General features: G+C 41.9%; 2 protein-coding genes across 3 annotated transcripts in view; one reads left to right on the plus strand and one right to left on the minus strand.

Moving 5' to 3' along the window:
- The window catches only part of plekhg6 (pleckstrin homology domain containing, family G (with RhoGef domain) member 6), a 34,820-nt gene extending 19,193 nt beyond the window's left edge, over window positions 1-15,627 (plus strand). For both annotated transcript variants that reach the window (XM_015950208.3, XM_054741042.2), the window contains one exon: window positions 15,160-15,627. In XM_015950208.3, the coding sequence (XP_015805694.3) occupies window positions 15,160-15,334 (175 nt within the window). In that variant the 3' untranslated portion in view covers window positions 15,335-15,627. The remainder of the gene's footprint in view (window positions 1-15,159) is intronic.
- Window positions 15,628-15,814: 187 nt separating this feature from the next.
- LOC107379452 (lymphocyte activation gene 3 protein) lies at window positions 15,815-18,520 on the minus strand. Its single transcript, XM_070551941.1, is given in 9 exon segments — window positions 15,815-15,964; window positions 16,047-16,156; window positions 16,249-16,488; window positions 16,579-16,860; window positions 16,943-17,194; window positions 17,291-17,511; window positions 17,596-17,741; window positions 17,840-17,993; window positions 18,432-18,520. Coding segments are annotated over 9 exon segments (1,590 nt in total). The 3' UTR covers window positions 15,815-15,868.

Genomic DNA, 18,520 nt, shown 5'->3' on the forward strand with positions numbered 1-18,520 from the left:
AAGCATCTGGCTGCAGACATCATCTGGCGTCTTTGCCGTGACCAGAAATGACGTAACCGGAAGAACAAGACATCGGGTCATTACCTTCGCCGGAAGAAAAAAAAATGTATTTTTGGGTGCACAGGACCAGTTCCAGTGTGGGCCAGATGCTGAAAAATAAAGTCATAAATCTGTCTTTTTTGAAGTTTCACAAATCAGAGAAAGGTTTCACAAATCACAAACTATGTTTTATGCATTCTGCTACGAGCCCAGAATAATCTAAAACAGGTTTGAAGAGTGTATGTATTCTAGTTTTTGAGCTAGAGCAGATTAAAAATGGTCAGAGTAGAGAAAAATTGGGTGTATTAGCCCTTTAGCCATTTCTCGAATCGGAAGCTAACTTTAGCCTCGTATGAAAACTAGTGATTGAAACCACTTACAAATTTCTGAAAATCTACGCTTTTCAATTAAAAAAAGGGTATTAGTAACGTTTCAGTCAAGTCAGTATTAGAAATTGTGGTCTTTATATCATATCTAAATTATATTTAAAGTTAATATTATTACTTTAACTGTTTTAACAAACAGGGAGACCAGAAAAATGAAATAGCTAAGTTAAAGCTAAGCTACAATTGCTGATTGCTTTATTTATGTAGCATTTGTGTTAGCTTGTGAACTCCCTGCATTAGTTTTAAGACTGCGTGTTAATATTGATACTATTTGCTATGAAACATGGTGCCTTTGCAATAATTCTCTGGTAAAGCTTTAAATGCTTTAGTGCAGGGATTCCTAAAGTGTGGTGCGCGCGAGCTGCCGCTAGGGGGTGCGCGAGGTGAAAAGTGTAATGGCTGCGGAGCTCAGAGAAGTCTGTCATATGTCACCATTAGCGTAGAAACTCATTTGTGGGTGGGCCAAAGAAAAAGAAAGTGGGCCCAATAAATGTAATTGAAAACAAGTATATTTTTGCGCGCGCACGCGCGTGTGTCCTCCACATGTGCCCTAGCTTCATAATAACAATGCGCCGAGCTTCAGCACTCTGGCCTGCGCACGCCGATATGTTCCGTATTTGATCATCTTAACGGTGTTGGAGAAATCTGAAGGTGGCGAGTCATTCTGGCAGATTGTAATTAACACCTGTCTCATGCAGGTGTTCTGACATTGTAAACCTCACACACAGAACATTGTGGATGTAACAAAATAACAAGAAATGATTCCCATTCCGGCTATTAACAGCGCGCTGAAGATCTGAAGTTCAGAGCGCGTCTGTCAGAGGTCAGACGTGTTCCAGCGGAACCACGGCTCACGGGTGCACATGTGAGCACATCTGGGCTGGGCAGAATGAATTTTACAACATTGGTTTAAATAGCGCCAAATAACGAGACGCGGTGACTTGATGAAGTAAAATCCAAGCTGATCCCGTTCACGTTCATGTGTTTGTTTACCTTTTTTTACCTGCCAAAATGGCGTCTACTAACTGAGAGTCACGTGGGGTCCGGAGCTCTATTGGTGTCGTAACTCTCTCTACAGCTCTGACAGAACCCTGCCCTCCTCTCCCAATGATTGGACAGGAATTCGAGAAGCGTGATTGGTAGCTCAGACTCATGCTCTCATTGGTTCCACCCAAGTTCCTCCCACTGACACTAGAATCGAGACAACAAGATCCGTAACGGTAGATTTGAGGTTTGTACCTGTAGAATGAAATGTGTGTTTTGAGAGTTTTGATTTCAAACTTGTACCTTGATTTTTTTCAATTTGGAAGTCTGCTAGTTACAAAACGAAAGTTTCATGTTTCTGAATGAATGTTTGATGTTACAAAATGAGTAGTAAATGTACAAAATAAAAGTTTGATTTTACAAAATAAAAAATACATGTACAAAATACAATGTTCCTGTTACAAAACAAGAAATACAAGTACGAATTGAGAATTACAAGTTAGAAAACTAAAGTTACAAGTTACAAATCCAAAGTTACAAATCCAAAGTTACATGTCATGAAACATGTTCGAAGTTACAAAACTTGGTACAAGTTACGCTGAATATTGTCCCAATCCTAGCTCCATACGCTCTGTTCTTCCTCGTAAGCATAACACATTTGTGGCACGTCAGCGGTTATCAAAATCATGTTTTCCACCAATCCACTGATAATTTTCAGATAATTTCCACATTTCCTGGATTTAAATTTACATCAATGTACAGTATTTACTCAAAAGGTATTTTGTGAGTTCTTATTCCCCCATATAGATACCACACCATCTTTTCTTCGGCATGAGGTCAGATTCAGTCTTACGAATCCGCCCTTCAACTAGAACCGCCAGTTTAAAACTCTGACCACCAACTCGAGACGTGTGCAAATGAGTTGTAATATCTTTCTTTCTTCAAGAATAAGCAAGTCCAGACACTTTCTCAGTCATTCGAACAACAGTTAAAGCAGACAACATCTAAGACAAACAAACAACAACAGATAACTAGAGTAACGTTTCTATTTCTCTGGCAAAACACTCAAAAAACCAAGCCAAATACAGACAGCATTCAGAGAATCTGTCAAAAACCATCCTATTCAAGGAGGACGTCACCACTTAATCTCATAGTTATCACACTGGTTTAGTTCATTTCTTACACCAGAGTTGCATTTCTAATTTTGGCTAAAATGCAGAAAACCAAGCCAAATACAGACAGCATTCAAAAGAACCTGTCAAAACCGTCCCATTTACGGCGGACGGCACCCCTTTATTCTCTGGTCACCTAGGATTTTCTCTCGTTACCACAAAGACAAACAAACAAACAACAAACTTGTCTCACCAAATCTCCACTCAGGTCTTGAGTGGTTCATGGATCCGCATTTCCTCCCAGCGACGTCAAGACCCTCACACCGACCCCCCCAGCAAAACTCAGCGCTGGAGGGGATTTAGGTTGTCGATAGTCCTCCGGCATCGGTTCTTCACGCCACGAGGTGACGGGACTCCGGCTCATGAAAGACCAAATTATGTTAGGGATTTTATCAATATGATTATCTATAAACCCATTTCCTTTAGTGAAGAGAGAAGGAGACAATGAGCAGACGAGTCAACCAGTTATAACTGTGGCACATGCACGAGGCAAAATGCCCCGAACATCTGATCACAGAGTTTATTTAAACAACGAGATAAAGATGGGAGTGAGGTCATTGTGAGAGGAGAGAGAGAGCCGGTGTGTGTATGAGTGTAGGCGAAGAGCAGTGTGTGTGTGTGTCTGCGTGTGAGAATTCTTCAGGACATTTGTTAACAGAATTAAAGCAATGAAATATAAAATTTCCATAGCAGTGGGGAAACCCAATCTTCCACTGTAGGGCTTTGTTGTGGGGTTGTGTTTGGCCATTTATCAGCTCTCATGGGCCTTTGGGAGCCAAAACAAAGTTTCACATGCTGTGTAGAGGCTCAGAAATCAGTTTCCAATCGTAAAAAAATAAAATATTTTCTAGGCCACATTTTAAAAATATCAAGTGTTTTTATTGGGGCAGCAGTAGCTCAACCTCAGGTTGTCCAGTAATCAGAAAGTTGTAGGCTCAATCCCAGTTCCTCCTAGAGAATGCTGCTGTTGCGTCCTTGGGCAAGACATTTAACCCGCCTTGCCTGCTGGTGGTAGTTGGAGGGACCGGTGGCGTCAGCATTCAGCAGTCTCGCCTGTGTCAGTGAGCAGCTGTGGCTTCTCTGTAGCTCATCAGCACCAGTGTGTGAATGGGTGAATGACTGATTGTGTTGTAAAGCACCTTGGGGGGTTGTAGAACCCTAAGAAGGTTCTATACGAATACAGGCTATTTACCGTTTACTATTCCAGAAAGACCACAATTAGTTCAACATTATTCATTAATGTATTCACTTATTATTAGTGGGCATTTTGGTAAAGTTAAATAAATGTAATATTTATTTGATAATTTGAAGGATTGTAATTGTAATGATGATTTAATTTACGTTTGTGTTACCATCTCCCATCAGTTGTGTGTGTAACCGGATTACAGGATACAATAAGATAATTAAAAGAAAAAATAAACAAATGGGCCAATAATTAGGTTCGGGGAGAATTGGAGGTTGTTTAAGAATGACTGGAGTCACGGGTATAGCATGAAACGGTTTATATACTAAATTTTAATAATAATGGGAAATATAACACATAAAGATAACACACAAAAACAGATGAAAACAATCGACAATAGTAAATTGCTCGGTATGAGATTTGATCATATGAGTCACAAGTCAGCCGGCGTCAAGTCAAATCCCCACGCTTGGGGTGAAAGTCAGAGTCCGGTGGTGCGATTTTTTCCTACCGCACCGTTGAGATTGTTCACAGAAGAGAGCAGTCTGCTCTTCAGTTACTTGAGATGTCCTGGTTCGTTCAGTGGTTAAGGCTCGCCATCTCCCTCGTCAGGAAGAAATCCAGTTCTCGTTCCAAGTGAGTGATCATAGGAGTCGGGATCAAACCCAAGGAAAAAAAAAAACCCCAGCCTGTAAACAACAGGACTGTTAGCGAGTTGGCATCGACCCTTCTCGTCACATCACAGCATAAAGTCTTACAGACTTAAACAAATGCTTCACTCTATTGGCATAGCCAATCATGTTTGGGTTCACAGTTCAACTAACATAACATCAATTTGATTGTCTATTAAAATAATTCTCAGTAGCTCTGGAAATATAATTACATATGACAACAATTGTTCAGCTCAATAGGCTCAGTTAGATTCTATTACTCTACACTATTCAACAAGAAATACATTCATGACAACAAGGATACATTTAGTTGTGTTTCTATACAGCATTGTGACACCTTGTATATCTGTAACACAATAAATAAATAAATAAATAAATAAATAAATAAAATGTTCTATAACAAAATTCAACAAAATATAAATTCTGGTCCTTTGGTCCACCTTTGTAAAATAATTCCTCCCTAATCAGTTAGCTTTTATTTATTTTTATTTATCTATTTTTTTTATTATTAAATGTTTGGTTAAGGGACGCATTGCTAATTCTATGGCGTTAGCTATAACGCCCCTGAGGACCTTGTACATCTAGGCCGTACCACCATTAACTGGCGGTTTGAGCCGTTAACTCCTGGGAATCCCATATGCCGTACCGCCGTTAACTGGCGGTTTGAGCCGTTAACTCCTATATGCCCTACCACCGTTAACTGGTAGGTTGAGATGTTAACTCCTGGGATCTAACGTCTAGCAGCCCACTGCTGTCACCTCGGTTGCTGTAATTAGCTTTTTGAATTTAATAATTTACTGAATTTAATCTCATTCACTCACCAACGCGCTCCAACGGTTCCCTCCTACAGAGAATTGGTTCACTCTGTCGTCTCCACACAAATCTATAAGAATGGAATTAATTTGATAAGCTATTTAAGTTTCCTTTTTTTTTTTTAAGTTGCATCGTTAGCTTTTTCTCTTCTTTTTTCTTTACTCACCGCGTTGGTTCCAAGTTCCTAGCTCTTATTAGAAGGAGTCAAGTCCGCCTCTCCCTCTATCTATGCGGCACCCAAATCAGGGTTCTTCACGGCCTCGACCGTTGTTTTTTTCTCTCTCTCTCTCTCTCTCTAACCGCTCAGTCTTTGCTTTCTGTATCTGCGTGCTGCACAGCCGTTTGTCTCTCCTCTCGCTCAGCTGCGTCGCACGGTTTTATTTCGCGGAGGCGGGACTTATTTCTCTCAGCCAATGAAATTTCAGATTCCCACCTGGACCAATAGTATACAGCTTTCCTCTTCTGTTTCTGTTAGGGATGTTCAAGATTCTTGTTTTAACCGATGTTTAATATTAAACTCGTTATTTTAGTTATTCACCCTTCCAATAATTCATTATGAAATTATCTATTAGTTAATTAGATATCTATTAATTAGTATTGTTAATTTCCTTAATTTATATTTTATATTTTATCTAAATTGAGGATGGATCATATTAGTAAGCCAATTAGTTAATACCTCATTAAGGTTCTAGCTTCTGGGTTACATCCTCCCCCATTAAATATCATGCACGTCCCTGTGCATTGTTTCTACGGGGTACACAACTTCTTGAGTAAGAGAGTCAATAAAAGCTTTATTAAGTCCTTGGAAAAGGGACCTAACTACGGTCACTAGTGGATTGCCCAATTGAGAGTAAGTTAGTCTTTGAGGAGGCTGACTACTTCGTTCAGATCTCCTGACATACATCTCTGGTTGCACAGTATCATGCTCATCCGTTTCGGTTTGATTCTCAACTGAGACAGGACGAAGTGAGCTCTCTGTTTCCGACAGAGCTGATGAGCTATTCTCTAAGACTTTGGTCTTTTCAGATGTATGTGTCTGATCGTGTATGATGGGTTCAAAACTTACATCACGTTGCTGCGACTTTAGGACACCATCCAATTGAGGTAGGTTTGTGTTAGTTTCATCCCCCGTTTCTACGTCAGGTAAGTATACTTCGTTTTTTTTCGTTTTTTCAGGTAAGTATGTTGCTGCTTCTTTCACTCTTTCAGGTAAGAATGTCGCAGTTTCACTCATTCTGTCAGGTAAGAATGTTTCGGTGTTGATGCCTTTGTCAAGTAAGGACAATTCAGCATTTTCATTACCAGCTAAGGTTGGTTCCTTGCGATCCCCTGTGTGTAAGGATAGTGTGTTTTGTTGTTGAATATTATTTACCGGTCCTGAATCTGCTATGAGTTCCCTATTTGGCAAGGTGACCGCTATTTGATGGGATGGTCGGTTTAGCACTTGTGGAAGATCAGAGTAATAAAACTCATCTACCTCTTCGTCAAGTGGCTCATCTGGGTCAGGTTCTAAGGCTGAACTCTGTCTTGTATGAGGTCTGCTAGGTTTCGTAACGCGTTCTGTTTCATTTTCTAATGAAGAGAGAAAACCACAAGGCAGTAAAAGATCTCTGTGGAGTGTTCTGTTGGGTCCTTCTCCGTTCTCTGGTTTTACAGTGTATACTGGCAAGTTTTCCATCTGTTTGAGAACTATATACACTGTTTGCTCCCATTTGTCTGCTAATTTATGCTTTTCTCTTAAGCGAAGATTTCGGACTAAAACACGATCTCCCACACCTAGTGTGGACTCACGAATGTTTCTGTCGAACCGTTCTTTGTTCTTCCTCGCTGTTTTTTGAGAGTTTTTTATGACAATGTCATAACTCTGTTCCAGATGACTCTTCAGTTCTTTAACATACTGAGAATGAGTTATAGAGGGCTTGTTCAAATGCGGTAACCCAAAGGCAATATCTATAGGCAACCGAGGCTGCCTACCGAACATTAGCTCGTAGGGAGAGTATCCCGTCACGTCATTTTTTGTACAATTGTACGAGTGAGTAAGTGGTTTTACAAAATCGCGCCAGTGATGTTTCTCAGTGGCTTGTAAAGTTCCCAACATGCTGAGTAATGTACGATTGTACCGTTCAACGGGGTTGCCACGAGGGTGATAAGGGCTCGTTCTGACTTTACGGATACCAAGTAAAGAACAAAGTTCCTTGATTGTACGTGATTCGAAATCCCGTCCCTGATCACTATGAAGACGCTCAGGAAACCCGTAGTGGACTAAAAAATGTTCCCACAGGTTCTTCGCGACGGTGGTGGCTTTCTGATCTTTGGTTGGGATGGACACTGCATACTTTGTAAAATGGTCTGTAATCACTAAGACATCTTTAGTGTTCTTACTGTCTGGTTCTATGGAGAGAAAATCCATGCAAACTAACTCCATAGGTCTGGTGGTGGTAATACTCACCATTGGAGCAGCTTTGTCAGGGAGGGCCTTCCGACGGATACATCTTTCACAAGTTTTAACTTTGATTTCGATATCACTAGCCATTCTTGGCCAGTAAAAACGGGACCGAATGAGATCTGTCGTACGTTCAACCCCAAGATGCCCCATATCATCATGTAGGCTTTGCATGACTGTTGAACGTAATGAATCTGGCAAGACTAACTGCAATGATGTCTCTGGTCCTAATTGGCGTCTCCGGTACAGTAAATCATTTTGAAACTCAAACCGTTTCCACTCTCTCAAAAGGTTAAGAACCACCGGGGGTTCTGCAATAGTATCAGTTGGCGGTTTATTGTCAGTCATAAGCAGCTGAATGACTCGGCCAATGGTTGGATCTTTCCTCTGCAAGGAGACAAGGTCAGCATGGTTATACTTGGGCACAGCAAAGAAACTGTCACTATTGTCTTCCAACTGGAATAGGTCTGGAATGGCCGCTGCAGACATGGCAAGTGACTGAACTAAACCACAAGGAGAATCAGTCTCATCCAAGACCATGTGCTTTTGGCATGTTGCCTTCACTGCTTCGGCTTGAAGTTGAAGCTCGACTTCTTTGACAGAGGATAAAAGATGAGATCGGAACTCATCTAGTCGTTGGCATTCCTCAGTGAATTTTGAGTTGTCTTCAGGTTTATCATGCAGCCTCCTAGACAGGCCATCCGCGTCAACGTTCTGTGTACCTGCACGGTATCTGATGTCAAAATTATAGGTGGACAACGCAGCTAGCCAACGATAGCTCGTTGCATCGAGTTTTGCCGTTGTTAAGAGGTAAGTTAACGGATTATTATCAGTAATGACAGTGAATGTGTTCCCATACAAATAGTCATGAAACTTATCTGTTATGGCCCACTTTAAGGCTAGAAACTCCAACTTGTGCGCAGGGTACCTAGTTTCACTAGAGCTTAAACCGCGACTTGCATAAGCGATTACCTGTGTGACACCGTTTTGCACTTGGTATAGCGCTGCACCGAGTCCGGTCGTACTAGCATCTGTGTGTACTAGATATGGGAGTTTTGCGTCAGCGTAGCCAAGAACTGGCGAAGTGGTAAGTTTTTCAATAATAGTTTGAAAGGACTTCTCACAGTCTTGGCTCCAACGATTCCCAAAGGGTTCTTTGGGGTTCAAGTACTTTGATCTACATGGTGGTGTTTTAAAGTTTTTCCGTTTGGGTGGATAACCAGCCGTGAGAGATGTTAGTGGCTTGACAATATTTGAGTAATCTTTAACGAAGCGTCGGTAATAACCGGCAAATCCTAAGAAAGATTGGAGTTCCTTCAAAGTCTGAGGCTTCGGCCATGTTTTGAGTGCTTCCACCTTATCTGGATCGGTTTTTATGCCATCTCGAGATACTATATGTCCAAGATAACGCACAGATGTCTGGAAAAAACGACACTTATCTGGTGATAGCTTGAGTCCGTATTCTCTAAGCCGTTCAAGAACGTGAGAAAGTCTGGTTTCGTGTTCTTCCAAGGAGTTGGAAAAGACGATCAAGTCGTCTAGGAAAACTAACACTTCCTTCAGATTAATGTCCTTCATACACTTTTCCATAACCCGTTGGAAAGTGCTTGGAGCATTTGTTATTCCTTGTGGCATACGGTTAAATTCATAAAACCCAAACGGGCAAACAAAAGCAGTTTTAGGTTTATCCTTTTCACACATCTCTATTTGATAGTAACCTGACTTGAGGTCCATCACAGAAAACCACTGTGATCCAGCGAGAGCAGAAAAGGACTCCTCCAAGTTAGGCAGGGCATATGCGTCGCGAATGGTTTGCAGATTAAGCTTTCTATAGTCTATACATAGACGTACCTCACCATTCTTTTTCCGAACTACCACTATTGGTGAGGCAAATGGAGACTCCGACTCTCTTATTATACCGGTTTCCAAGAGGGCTTCCAAATGTTTTCTCACGGCTTCATAATCATGTGGATGGATCGGCCGAGATTTCTGTTTGAATGGGGTCTCGTCTTTTAAGTTGATGTGATGTCTTATCTGTTGTGTATGACCAAAATCAAGATCGTGGTGCGAAAACACATCGGAGTAAGTGTTAAGTTTGTTGGTGATCCTCCCTTTCCATTCTTCGGACAAGGGCGAAGTACCGAAGTCAAAACTGAGAGGAGGGTTTGAAGGTGAAGTCTGTTGCTGCGAACTACACGCCGCAAGTACTTTCTGATCACTTTTGTCAGGTTCTGGATATGGCATAACACGATCGGCTTTAACTAACTCAGCGATCACACAGTTAGTGGGTAATGTGATGTCATGGTTAGTTTCGTTTCTTAGTACAACAGGTACTTTGTATGGACCATGTGAAGGTAAGGAAATGAGGCAACAGTCTACAATTATACCCCCTGGTAGAGAACCATTGGTGGGTTGTTCAATGAGTGCATAAGGCTCATGCTTGTTTTGGCTGGGTTGCATAAACCCTTCTAGTAACAGTTTTTTATTTGCAGGGAGAACTTCTTGGGTTCTCCCTCGAAGCTTCACCACACCAACTCGTCCATCTTTGCTTTGTTTTTTTCTGACTGCTAAGGCTTTTAGCACGTGTTGGTACCCATAAGAGAGTGCCTTGGAATCAGGTAAGTTATTGGCAGACAATTGCTCATACAAAGGATCGAGTGTGTTTGTGCCAATGAGTAGTGGTGTATCAGAGTTTGAGCTTATATCCGGAACCACTAACGCAAGGGTAGGTAACTCAAGTCCAGACTGATCGAGCTCTTTTGGAAATGTGACACTTATCTCTATGTATCCTAAATAAGGAACTGCTTGACCGTTTGCGCCCTCGACTTCTAACAGACTACTGATGGGTTTAATTGAGAGGTCAGGTAAGTGTTCTTGGTAAAAAGAATTGGCAATGGTGGTTACCTGGGACCCTGAATCCAGTAAACAATTACATTCAACACTGTTAACTGAGACTGTAGCTGTGCATCGCCCACCCACTAATCTTTTGGGAAGTTTTGGCACTGAATGAGCATGAACTGGCTTGCAAAAAAGTCTCTCTGTCCTTTCCTTAGAGGGACTTGGTTCTACTTTAGCACCTATCTGTCCCACGATAGGAGCTTCTACCGGTTTAAAGGAGGAGACTGAGCAATTGGCTTTGACATCTCCCACTCGCGCTGCTTCTGTCTAAGAGCAAGTCTTTTAGTTGCAACTAGTGCTGGATTTGGCTCGTTGCTACAGCTAGAAGCTATGTGCCCATCTTCTCCGCACTTAAAACAGTATCCAGGCTTTGGTCTGGGCACCACTGCTGTTATCTGCTGAATCTGTTTGGGCTCATCTGGAATTTTAGTCCCCACACGGGGTTTTGACTCTTTTTGAGTTTTCTTTGCCTTTTTATCTGTGTTGTTAACCTTAAGCTGTGCAATTTGGCTCCTGAGCTCAGCGATTTGTTTGCGTAAGTCATCACAGTTATCATCTATTTCCAGTTCACAAGTGTTTTTACTCTGAGAGCATGTTGTTTGCACATTTGAATACACTCTAGTTCGTTGTGCCCCTAAGTGTTGTTTCATGCGTGCTGCTTTAGTAGCCTGTTTGTCTTCTTCAGTGCGCAGTTTGAGGAGAAGTGCTGTAAAATGAGGCGGGTTGTCTTTCTTTTGTTCGAGTTGCAGGTTTGAAATCAGCGAGCTGTCCCAACAGCCTCTGCAAAACTGCTTGAGCAGCTGCTGGTCTGCGTCACTGGAGGAAATTCCATTCCTCTGAATAACTAGGTTTAACAAGGTGTATAACCTCTGAAAGTAATCGGAAGGTTTTTCACCACTGTCCTGGTTTGTGTTTAAGAAGCGAGCAAAGAGCTCGTCGCCGTCTTCGACAGCTGCGTAAGCTGAATCGAGATGTTCAAGGTACGTTTCCGGGTCGGATTTTGGACTAAGAGCTTTAACGATGCTCGCTGCTGGGGCTGACAGACTCTCCACGATTCTTCGTACAATTTGGGACTTGGTGAGTGAAGGATCATTTATGCATAACACTACACTACTACGCCAAGTATCATAGTCAGTTTCAAAAGAAGGGTGTGGAACTCGCCCTGAGAACGGTTTTAGTCTGTATTGTGAAGTAGGCGGAGGGATAACCTCACTGCTTTTAACAATGTGTTCCACAATAACTCGCTGAACCTCAGGTGTGTTTAAAAGATTTGGTGGAATGCAAGGGTTTTGTTTTCCAGTCTCTGTAGGTGGACAATTGTCCTTTGAGTTGTTCATATAGTTAACTTCTGGTGTTAAAGGCAGGGAATATGTAACTTGGTCACTATGGAGCATTGGCTCTGGTTCAGTGACTGGTTCAGATGCATGGGTATCCCTTCCTAAAGATTCCCCAATTTTTGCCAGTTCCTCCATTAGAAGGTCTTTAAATGATTGATTGCTACGCGCAGCTATGTCCCTGAGCTCTGACAGATAGGCATCAGTGGCAGATGTGCTAGTTTCTAGACTGTACGCGCTGGCTAGGTCTTGAATATGGAAGAAAACATCTGGGTTCCTAGTACAAGGTTTGTCATAGGGTAAACATTGTTTCTTTAATTCCTTAACAGTGGCTTCATGTTGAAACTCCACAATAATCTGATCACAGTTTGGTAACTTAATGCGCCTGTTAACTGGTCCGAATCCTTCCATAAACCCAAAGACTTCGTTATCAAGGTCTGTATCAGTTAACCCACTGATTAAAACAGCATTTGAAACTTTGACCTTTTCTGTTTTCACAACTTCCATTTTAAAACACTCAAAAGTACCAATAATGCCAAAATGGCAAACCACTGTGACCTCCAGGCACTCTTATGATGTCAGTCAATGGTTAGCTAAGGTAACAACTCTACAATTCTCCTGGCTGGCTCGCCAAGTTTTATGTAACCGGATTACAGGATACAATAAGATAATTAAAAGAAAAAATAAACAAATGGGCCAATAATTAGGTTCGGGGAGAATTGGAGGTTGTTTAAGAATGACTGGAGTCACGGGTATAGCATGAAACGGTTTATATACTAAATTTTAATAATAATGGGAAATATAACACATAAAGATAACACACAAAAACAGATGAAAACAATCGACAATAGTAAATTGCTCGGTATGAGATTTGATCATATGAGTCACAAGTCAGCCGGCGTCAAGTCAAATCCCCACGCTTGGGGTGAAAGTCAGAGTCCGGTGGTGCGATTTTTTCCTACCGCACCGTTGAGATTGTTCACAGAAGAGAGCAGTCTGCTCTTCAGTTACTTGAGATGTCCTGGTTCGTTCAGTGGTTAAGGCTCGCCATCTCCCTCGTCAGGAAGAAATCCAGTTCTCGTTCCAAGTGAGTGATCATAGGAGTCGGGATCAAACCCAAGGAAAAAAAAAAACCCCAGCCTGTAAACAACAGGACTGTTAGCGAGTTGGCATCGACCCTTCTCGTCACATCACAGCATAAAGTCTTACAGACTTAAACAAATGCTTCACTCTATTGGCATAGCCAATCATGTTTGGGTTCACAGTTCAACTAACATAACATCAATTTGATTGTCTATTAAAATAATTCTCAGTAGCTCTGGAAATATAATTACATATGACAACAATTGTTCAGCTCAATAGGCTCAGTTAGATTCTATTACTCTACACTATTCAACAAGAAATACATTCATGACAACAAGGATACATTTAGTTGTGTTTCTATACAGCATTGTGACACCTTGTATATCTGTAACACAATAAATAAATAAATAAATAAATAAATAAATAAAATGTTCTATAACAAAATTCAACAAAATATAAATTCTGGTCCTTTGGTCCACCTTTGTAAAATAATTCCTCCCTAATCAGTTAGCTTTTATTTATTTTTATTTATCTATTTTTTTTATTATTAAATGTTTGGTTAAGGGACGCATTGCTAATTCTATGGCGTTAGCTATAACGCCCCTGAGGACCTTGTACATCTAGGCCGTACCACCATTAACTGGCGGTTTGAGCCGTTAACTCCTGGGAATCCCATATGCCGTACCGCCGTTAACTGGCGGTTTGAGCCGTTAACTCCTATATGCCCTACCACCGTTAACTGGTAGGTTGAGATGTTAACTCCTGGGATCTAACGTCTAGCAGCCCACTGCTGTCACCTCGGTTGCTGTAATTAGCTTTTTGAATTTAATAATTTACTGAATTTAATCTCATTCACTCACCAACGCGCTCCAACGGTTCCCTCCTACAGAGAATTGGTTCACTCTGTCGTCTCCACACAAATCTATAAGAATGGAATTAATTTGATAAGCTATTTAAGTTTCCTTTTTTTTTTTTAAGTTGCATCGTTAGCTTTTTCTCTTCTTTTTTCTTTACTCACCGCGTTGGTTCCAAGTTCCTAGCTCTTATTAGAAGGAGTCAAGTCCGCCTCTCCCTCTATCTATGCGGCACCCAAATCAGGGTTCTTCACGGCCTCGACCGTTGTTTTTTTCTCTCTCTCTCTCTCTCTCTAACCGCTCAGTCTTTGCTTTCTGTATCTGCGTGCTGCACAGCCGTTTGTCTCTCCTCTCGCTCAGCTGCGTCGCACGGTTTTATTTCGCGGAGGCGGGACTTATTTCTCTCAGCCAATGAAATTTCAGATTCCCACCTGGACCAATAGTATACAGCTTTCCTCTTCTGTTTCTGTTAGGGATGTTCAAGATTCTTGTTTTAACCGATGTTTAATATTAAACTCGTTATTTTAGTTATTCACCCTTCCAATAATTCATTATGAAATTATCTATTAGTTAATTAGATATCTATTAATTAGTATTGTTAATTTCCTTAATTTATATTTTATATTTTATCTAAATTGAGGATGGATCATATTAGTAAGCCAATTAGTTAATACCTCATTAAGGTTCTAGCTTCTGGGTTACATCTGCACTTAGACGTGCACAAAGACGACATCTGATTTCATTCTTGCAAGTTTTTTTTACCAGATGCAACAAATGATTAAATAATTCAGTGAGAAGCATGAAGGAATCTAATTTCTCAACCATTGTTTCTAAGGTCATCCAAGCAACAAGATGGAGGTCTACTTGTTGAAACAGAACCTTTCCTCCATCTGATATTTTTCTGGATGGTTTCTAACACTGAGGGGCAGCGGTAGCTCAGGAGGTAGAGCGGCTTGCCTTGTGATCGGAGGGTCATGGGTTCAATTCCAGCTCCCACCAGGAGTATTCTGCTGTTGTGTCCTTGGGCAAGACACTTCACCCAACTTGTCTGTGTTGGTGGTGGTCAGAGGGACCGACAGCACCAAATGGCAGCCTCGCCCGTCAGACCTCCCCAGGGTAGCTGTGGCTACCTAGTAGCTTATCATCACTAGCAGTGTGTAAATGTGAGAGTGCATGGAAGCGTCTTTGAGAGTCCTAAAAAGCGCTATATAAGTTTGATGTATTGTTTTTATTATTATTAATATGCATCATAACTAAATAGTAGAAAACAATTTGATGCTCTGTCTTTCCGTGTTTCAGTACCGTCTTCTTGGATGGTGAAAACGTCGACTGGCCAGGCTGGTGCTTCGATGACGAGGAAGTGCTGAATTACCTGAGTCCTAGGAGCCAAGGACTTCCAGAAGGATCAAGCCGATCGCCGGCCAACTGGGTTCACCTCGAAAGTCACGACGACGGGGAATGTAGTCAGGTGTAGCGTTAACCTAAAGCTAGAGCTGGTTTGAAAGCTCAGATTTTAGTTTGAGGTTCTGAGTTTTAGATCGACAGGCTGGCAGGAATAACAGAAAAAAGCACATAAAAGTTAAATGGAGATTTGAAAACGCCGTAAAGTTTCTTCAGTGTCTGAAGTCGCGGGAAAAATAAACTGTAATTTATGTAAAAATGTATTTATATTTGCACAAACACGAGACAAATTTCAAAGCTATTTTTTTCTAAGTGAGTGTACATCTTATTTATGTCTGAGAAATAAAACCACATCCGTTCTGTTAAGTGCACTTTATTTATGAGACATCAACACACGAGCAAATCGGGACAGTTAAGAATATTTACAGCTGAAATACTGAAAAATTTAAATACATTTTAAATTCCTTTATAGTTTAAACAATTATTTCTACAAACTTTACCAGGGAGACTATTTACAAAACATGTGCAAATACAAGCTTTTTTAATCTTGCAGGTGTTTAAACGCGTGATTACATTTCCCTGCGACAGCTCCGCTGTGACGAGTCTTTCACGCCTTCACTCGACTCTTTTCTTTCTCCTCTCGTTCGTTGGAGACGGTATGAACGATGGTCTCCATCGCAGGGTACCGAAAGACTCTTTTCCTCTGTAGAAAAAAGACAAACGGAAACGATTAAAGAAAAACTCACGAAACTGATTTGTTTCAAGGTCTGAAAACAGCTTCTCACCCTTTGGTGGTTTTTGTACGTCTGAGCGAGGATCAGCAGCAGAATCACCAGGAGAACGCTGAGCCCGATCACGACTCCTTTGTTGCTCGGTTTTTGTCCACTTTGACTGCCTGGAATGAAACGAGCGTTATCAGAAGAGGATATTTAAATTACATTCCTAATTTCGTTCTTAATATTCGGTGCATAAAAGAAGGAAACTCACTAATCAGCTGGGTCAACACTTGGGTCGTCACGTTCCCCAGAAAGCCTTCTTTTCCATAGTATTGACACGTCCATTCACCCCCATGCTCCGGATAAATGGTCTGTTCCTTTAGGATGGGTCCGTCTGACTTGGTGCCGTTGAGGTCGTAGGTCGCGTGAACCCACTCGTACTTGGTGACTTCGCTCGCGTCGCTCAGCTGGCATGTCAGTCCCACAGAGCCTTTCTTTTTTGACTGGATGACTGAAAAATGAAAAGATCAAATAATTTTATCATTAAAAATAAAGATGCCTGAATATTTGTTTTCTTCCAGCTGAATTTATGCAAACTCACTTTTAGCAACGACAAGCTGCATTGTCCGAGCTAGTCTTCGCCCTTGCACAGTTCCTGCACATCTGTATTTGCCCTGATCTTCAGACGTAACCTCCTGAATTGGAACCGATGCATCTGAGGAGGTCTGGAGAGACCTGCTGAAAGCAAGCGTTTTACCAACGCCCGTCTTCTCGAAAACGGTGGATGTGGGGTTTAAATCAGGAGAGAAGACACAGGGGAGAGTCATTGGAGACCCAACAGCAGCGTAGACCTTGGTGTCGTCTTTGGGAGGTTGCACAATTCCTACAAGGAGACAAAATGTTGAGTTTATTGTAAAAATCCACCAGCTTCACCTTCTGGTTTACCCCAGTTGTCCAAGTCTCACCTCTCACAGACAACACGGCTGTGGTCCGCGCTTCTTTCTTGTGGTTGAAGACGCAGGTCCAGTTTCCTGCTACTTTCTCAGTCGCTCTTTCTTTCACAACACTTCCTGGTTTGTTTGAGGTCGATCTGGGCTGAGACCAAAGAGGACGGTTGTTCACCATCCACTTCACACTGGCTCCATTAGGCCATGGTGTCACACTGCAGGTGGCCGACATCGAGTCCCCCCACATGGGAGAGGACGGAGAGATGGACACTAAGGAGAAAACATCAGTCGTGGTCATTTTTAGTTTTCTAGCCAGTTTAGTTTGGTACTGACAGAAAGTAGTGAGCTGAGAATTCTGCTTCTTACCTTGAATAACTCGGAGCATGACTTGGCGTCCAGTAATATGACCTCCAACTACCACCCTGCAGGAGTAAACTCCTCCATCCTCCACCTTCACGCTGTTGATTTGGAGGCCGTAATCCCCGTGAACGAACGCCGAATGCGGGCATCGCACCCGTTGGGTGCCGCCCTCCACCCAGTTGGAGCCCCAGTACTGCAGACCGCTGGTTTGCCTTCTCCAGACAGTGCTGCATCACAACAAACACCCAGGGTCAAAGGCCGTGCACATACAAGAAGCTGAAACAGACGTGAGGAGGGAAGCAGCTTCCTACCCTTTTCCTGCTTTGGTCCAGGTGATGGCGGCAGGATCACACCGCTTTATGCCACATCTGCAGGGTAGAACCGCCTTAGATCCCATCTCAGCGATCACCTCCATCTCCTCACATCTTCCTCCTTAAGGAATGAAGGTTAAAATAAGCTTCAAGGAAAGCCAGATGAATATTTAAAGAAGATGTAAATATTAATTGACCTGGTGTGAGAAAGAAAATCATTCCAGTGACGAAACCTTCCAGAAACATCAGTTCTTGTTTCTTTAGCTTTATCTAGTTTTTCTGCTCCTCCCGTTTCTGTTCCAGTGAAGTGCTCGGCGGTGTGTCTGCTCTCATCGGGGCTGCGAGGTTTAAATACGAGGCCGTGGGTGCGAGCGCAGGTGGAGTCCTGGGTAGTTCCTCTGCTGATCACGTGTCTTCAGCTGCAAGTGAGACTTTGATGCGGTCTGACTGTCAGCTCGGAAACTGTAAGACAGAGATGTAAACAGGGAGTCCCGCTTCCTCCCACGGATTCTCTTTACTTCTGTTTTCTTCTTCTTCTTCTTCCAACTTGAACAAAATTAGACTATCTTCATCTTATCCAATGAAATATTGAAGAACATGAAAAAACAAGACAGAGCATCTTCACTGATCCCTAAAATATCTACTTAAATTTAATTTAATGCTAAAAGAATATTTGGATTTGTTCTAAATTTTTCCACAGACCACCGTGGGAGATTCTTTTTTAGAAACATTGTTTGTTTCATTCAGAGAGGCTCTGGTTGTTGTTTTGAAACTAAAATGGCAAAAGCGCAGCACCAAACCACCTCACCGGTACTCCGTCACTGCCAGTCATTTACGTCCACAGATTCTGGTTAACAAGCCTGAGAGCGAGCACACGGCCCGGCTCCTCCTCTGGATATTCATGAAAGTGAATCACTCCCTCCAT

Source organism: Nothobranchius furzeri, chromosome 5 (genome assembly GCF_043380555.1).
Source record: "Nothobranchius furzeri strain GRZ-AD chromosome 5, NfurGRZ-RIMD1, whole genome shotgun sequence".
In the NCBI taxonomy this organism is placed as follows: domain Eukaryota; kingdom Metazoa; phylum Chordata; class Actinopteri; order Cyprinodontiformes; family Nothobranchiidae; genus Nothobranchius; species Nothobranchius furzeri.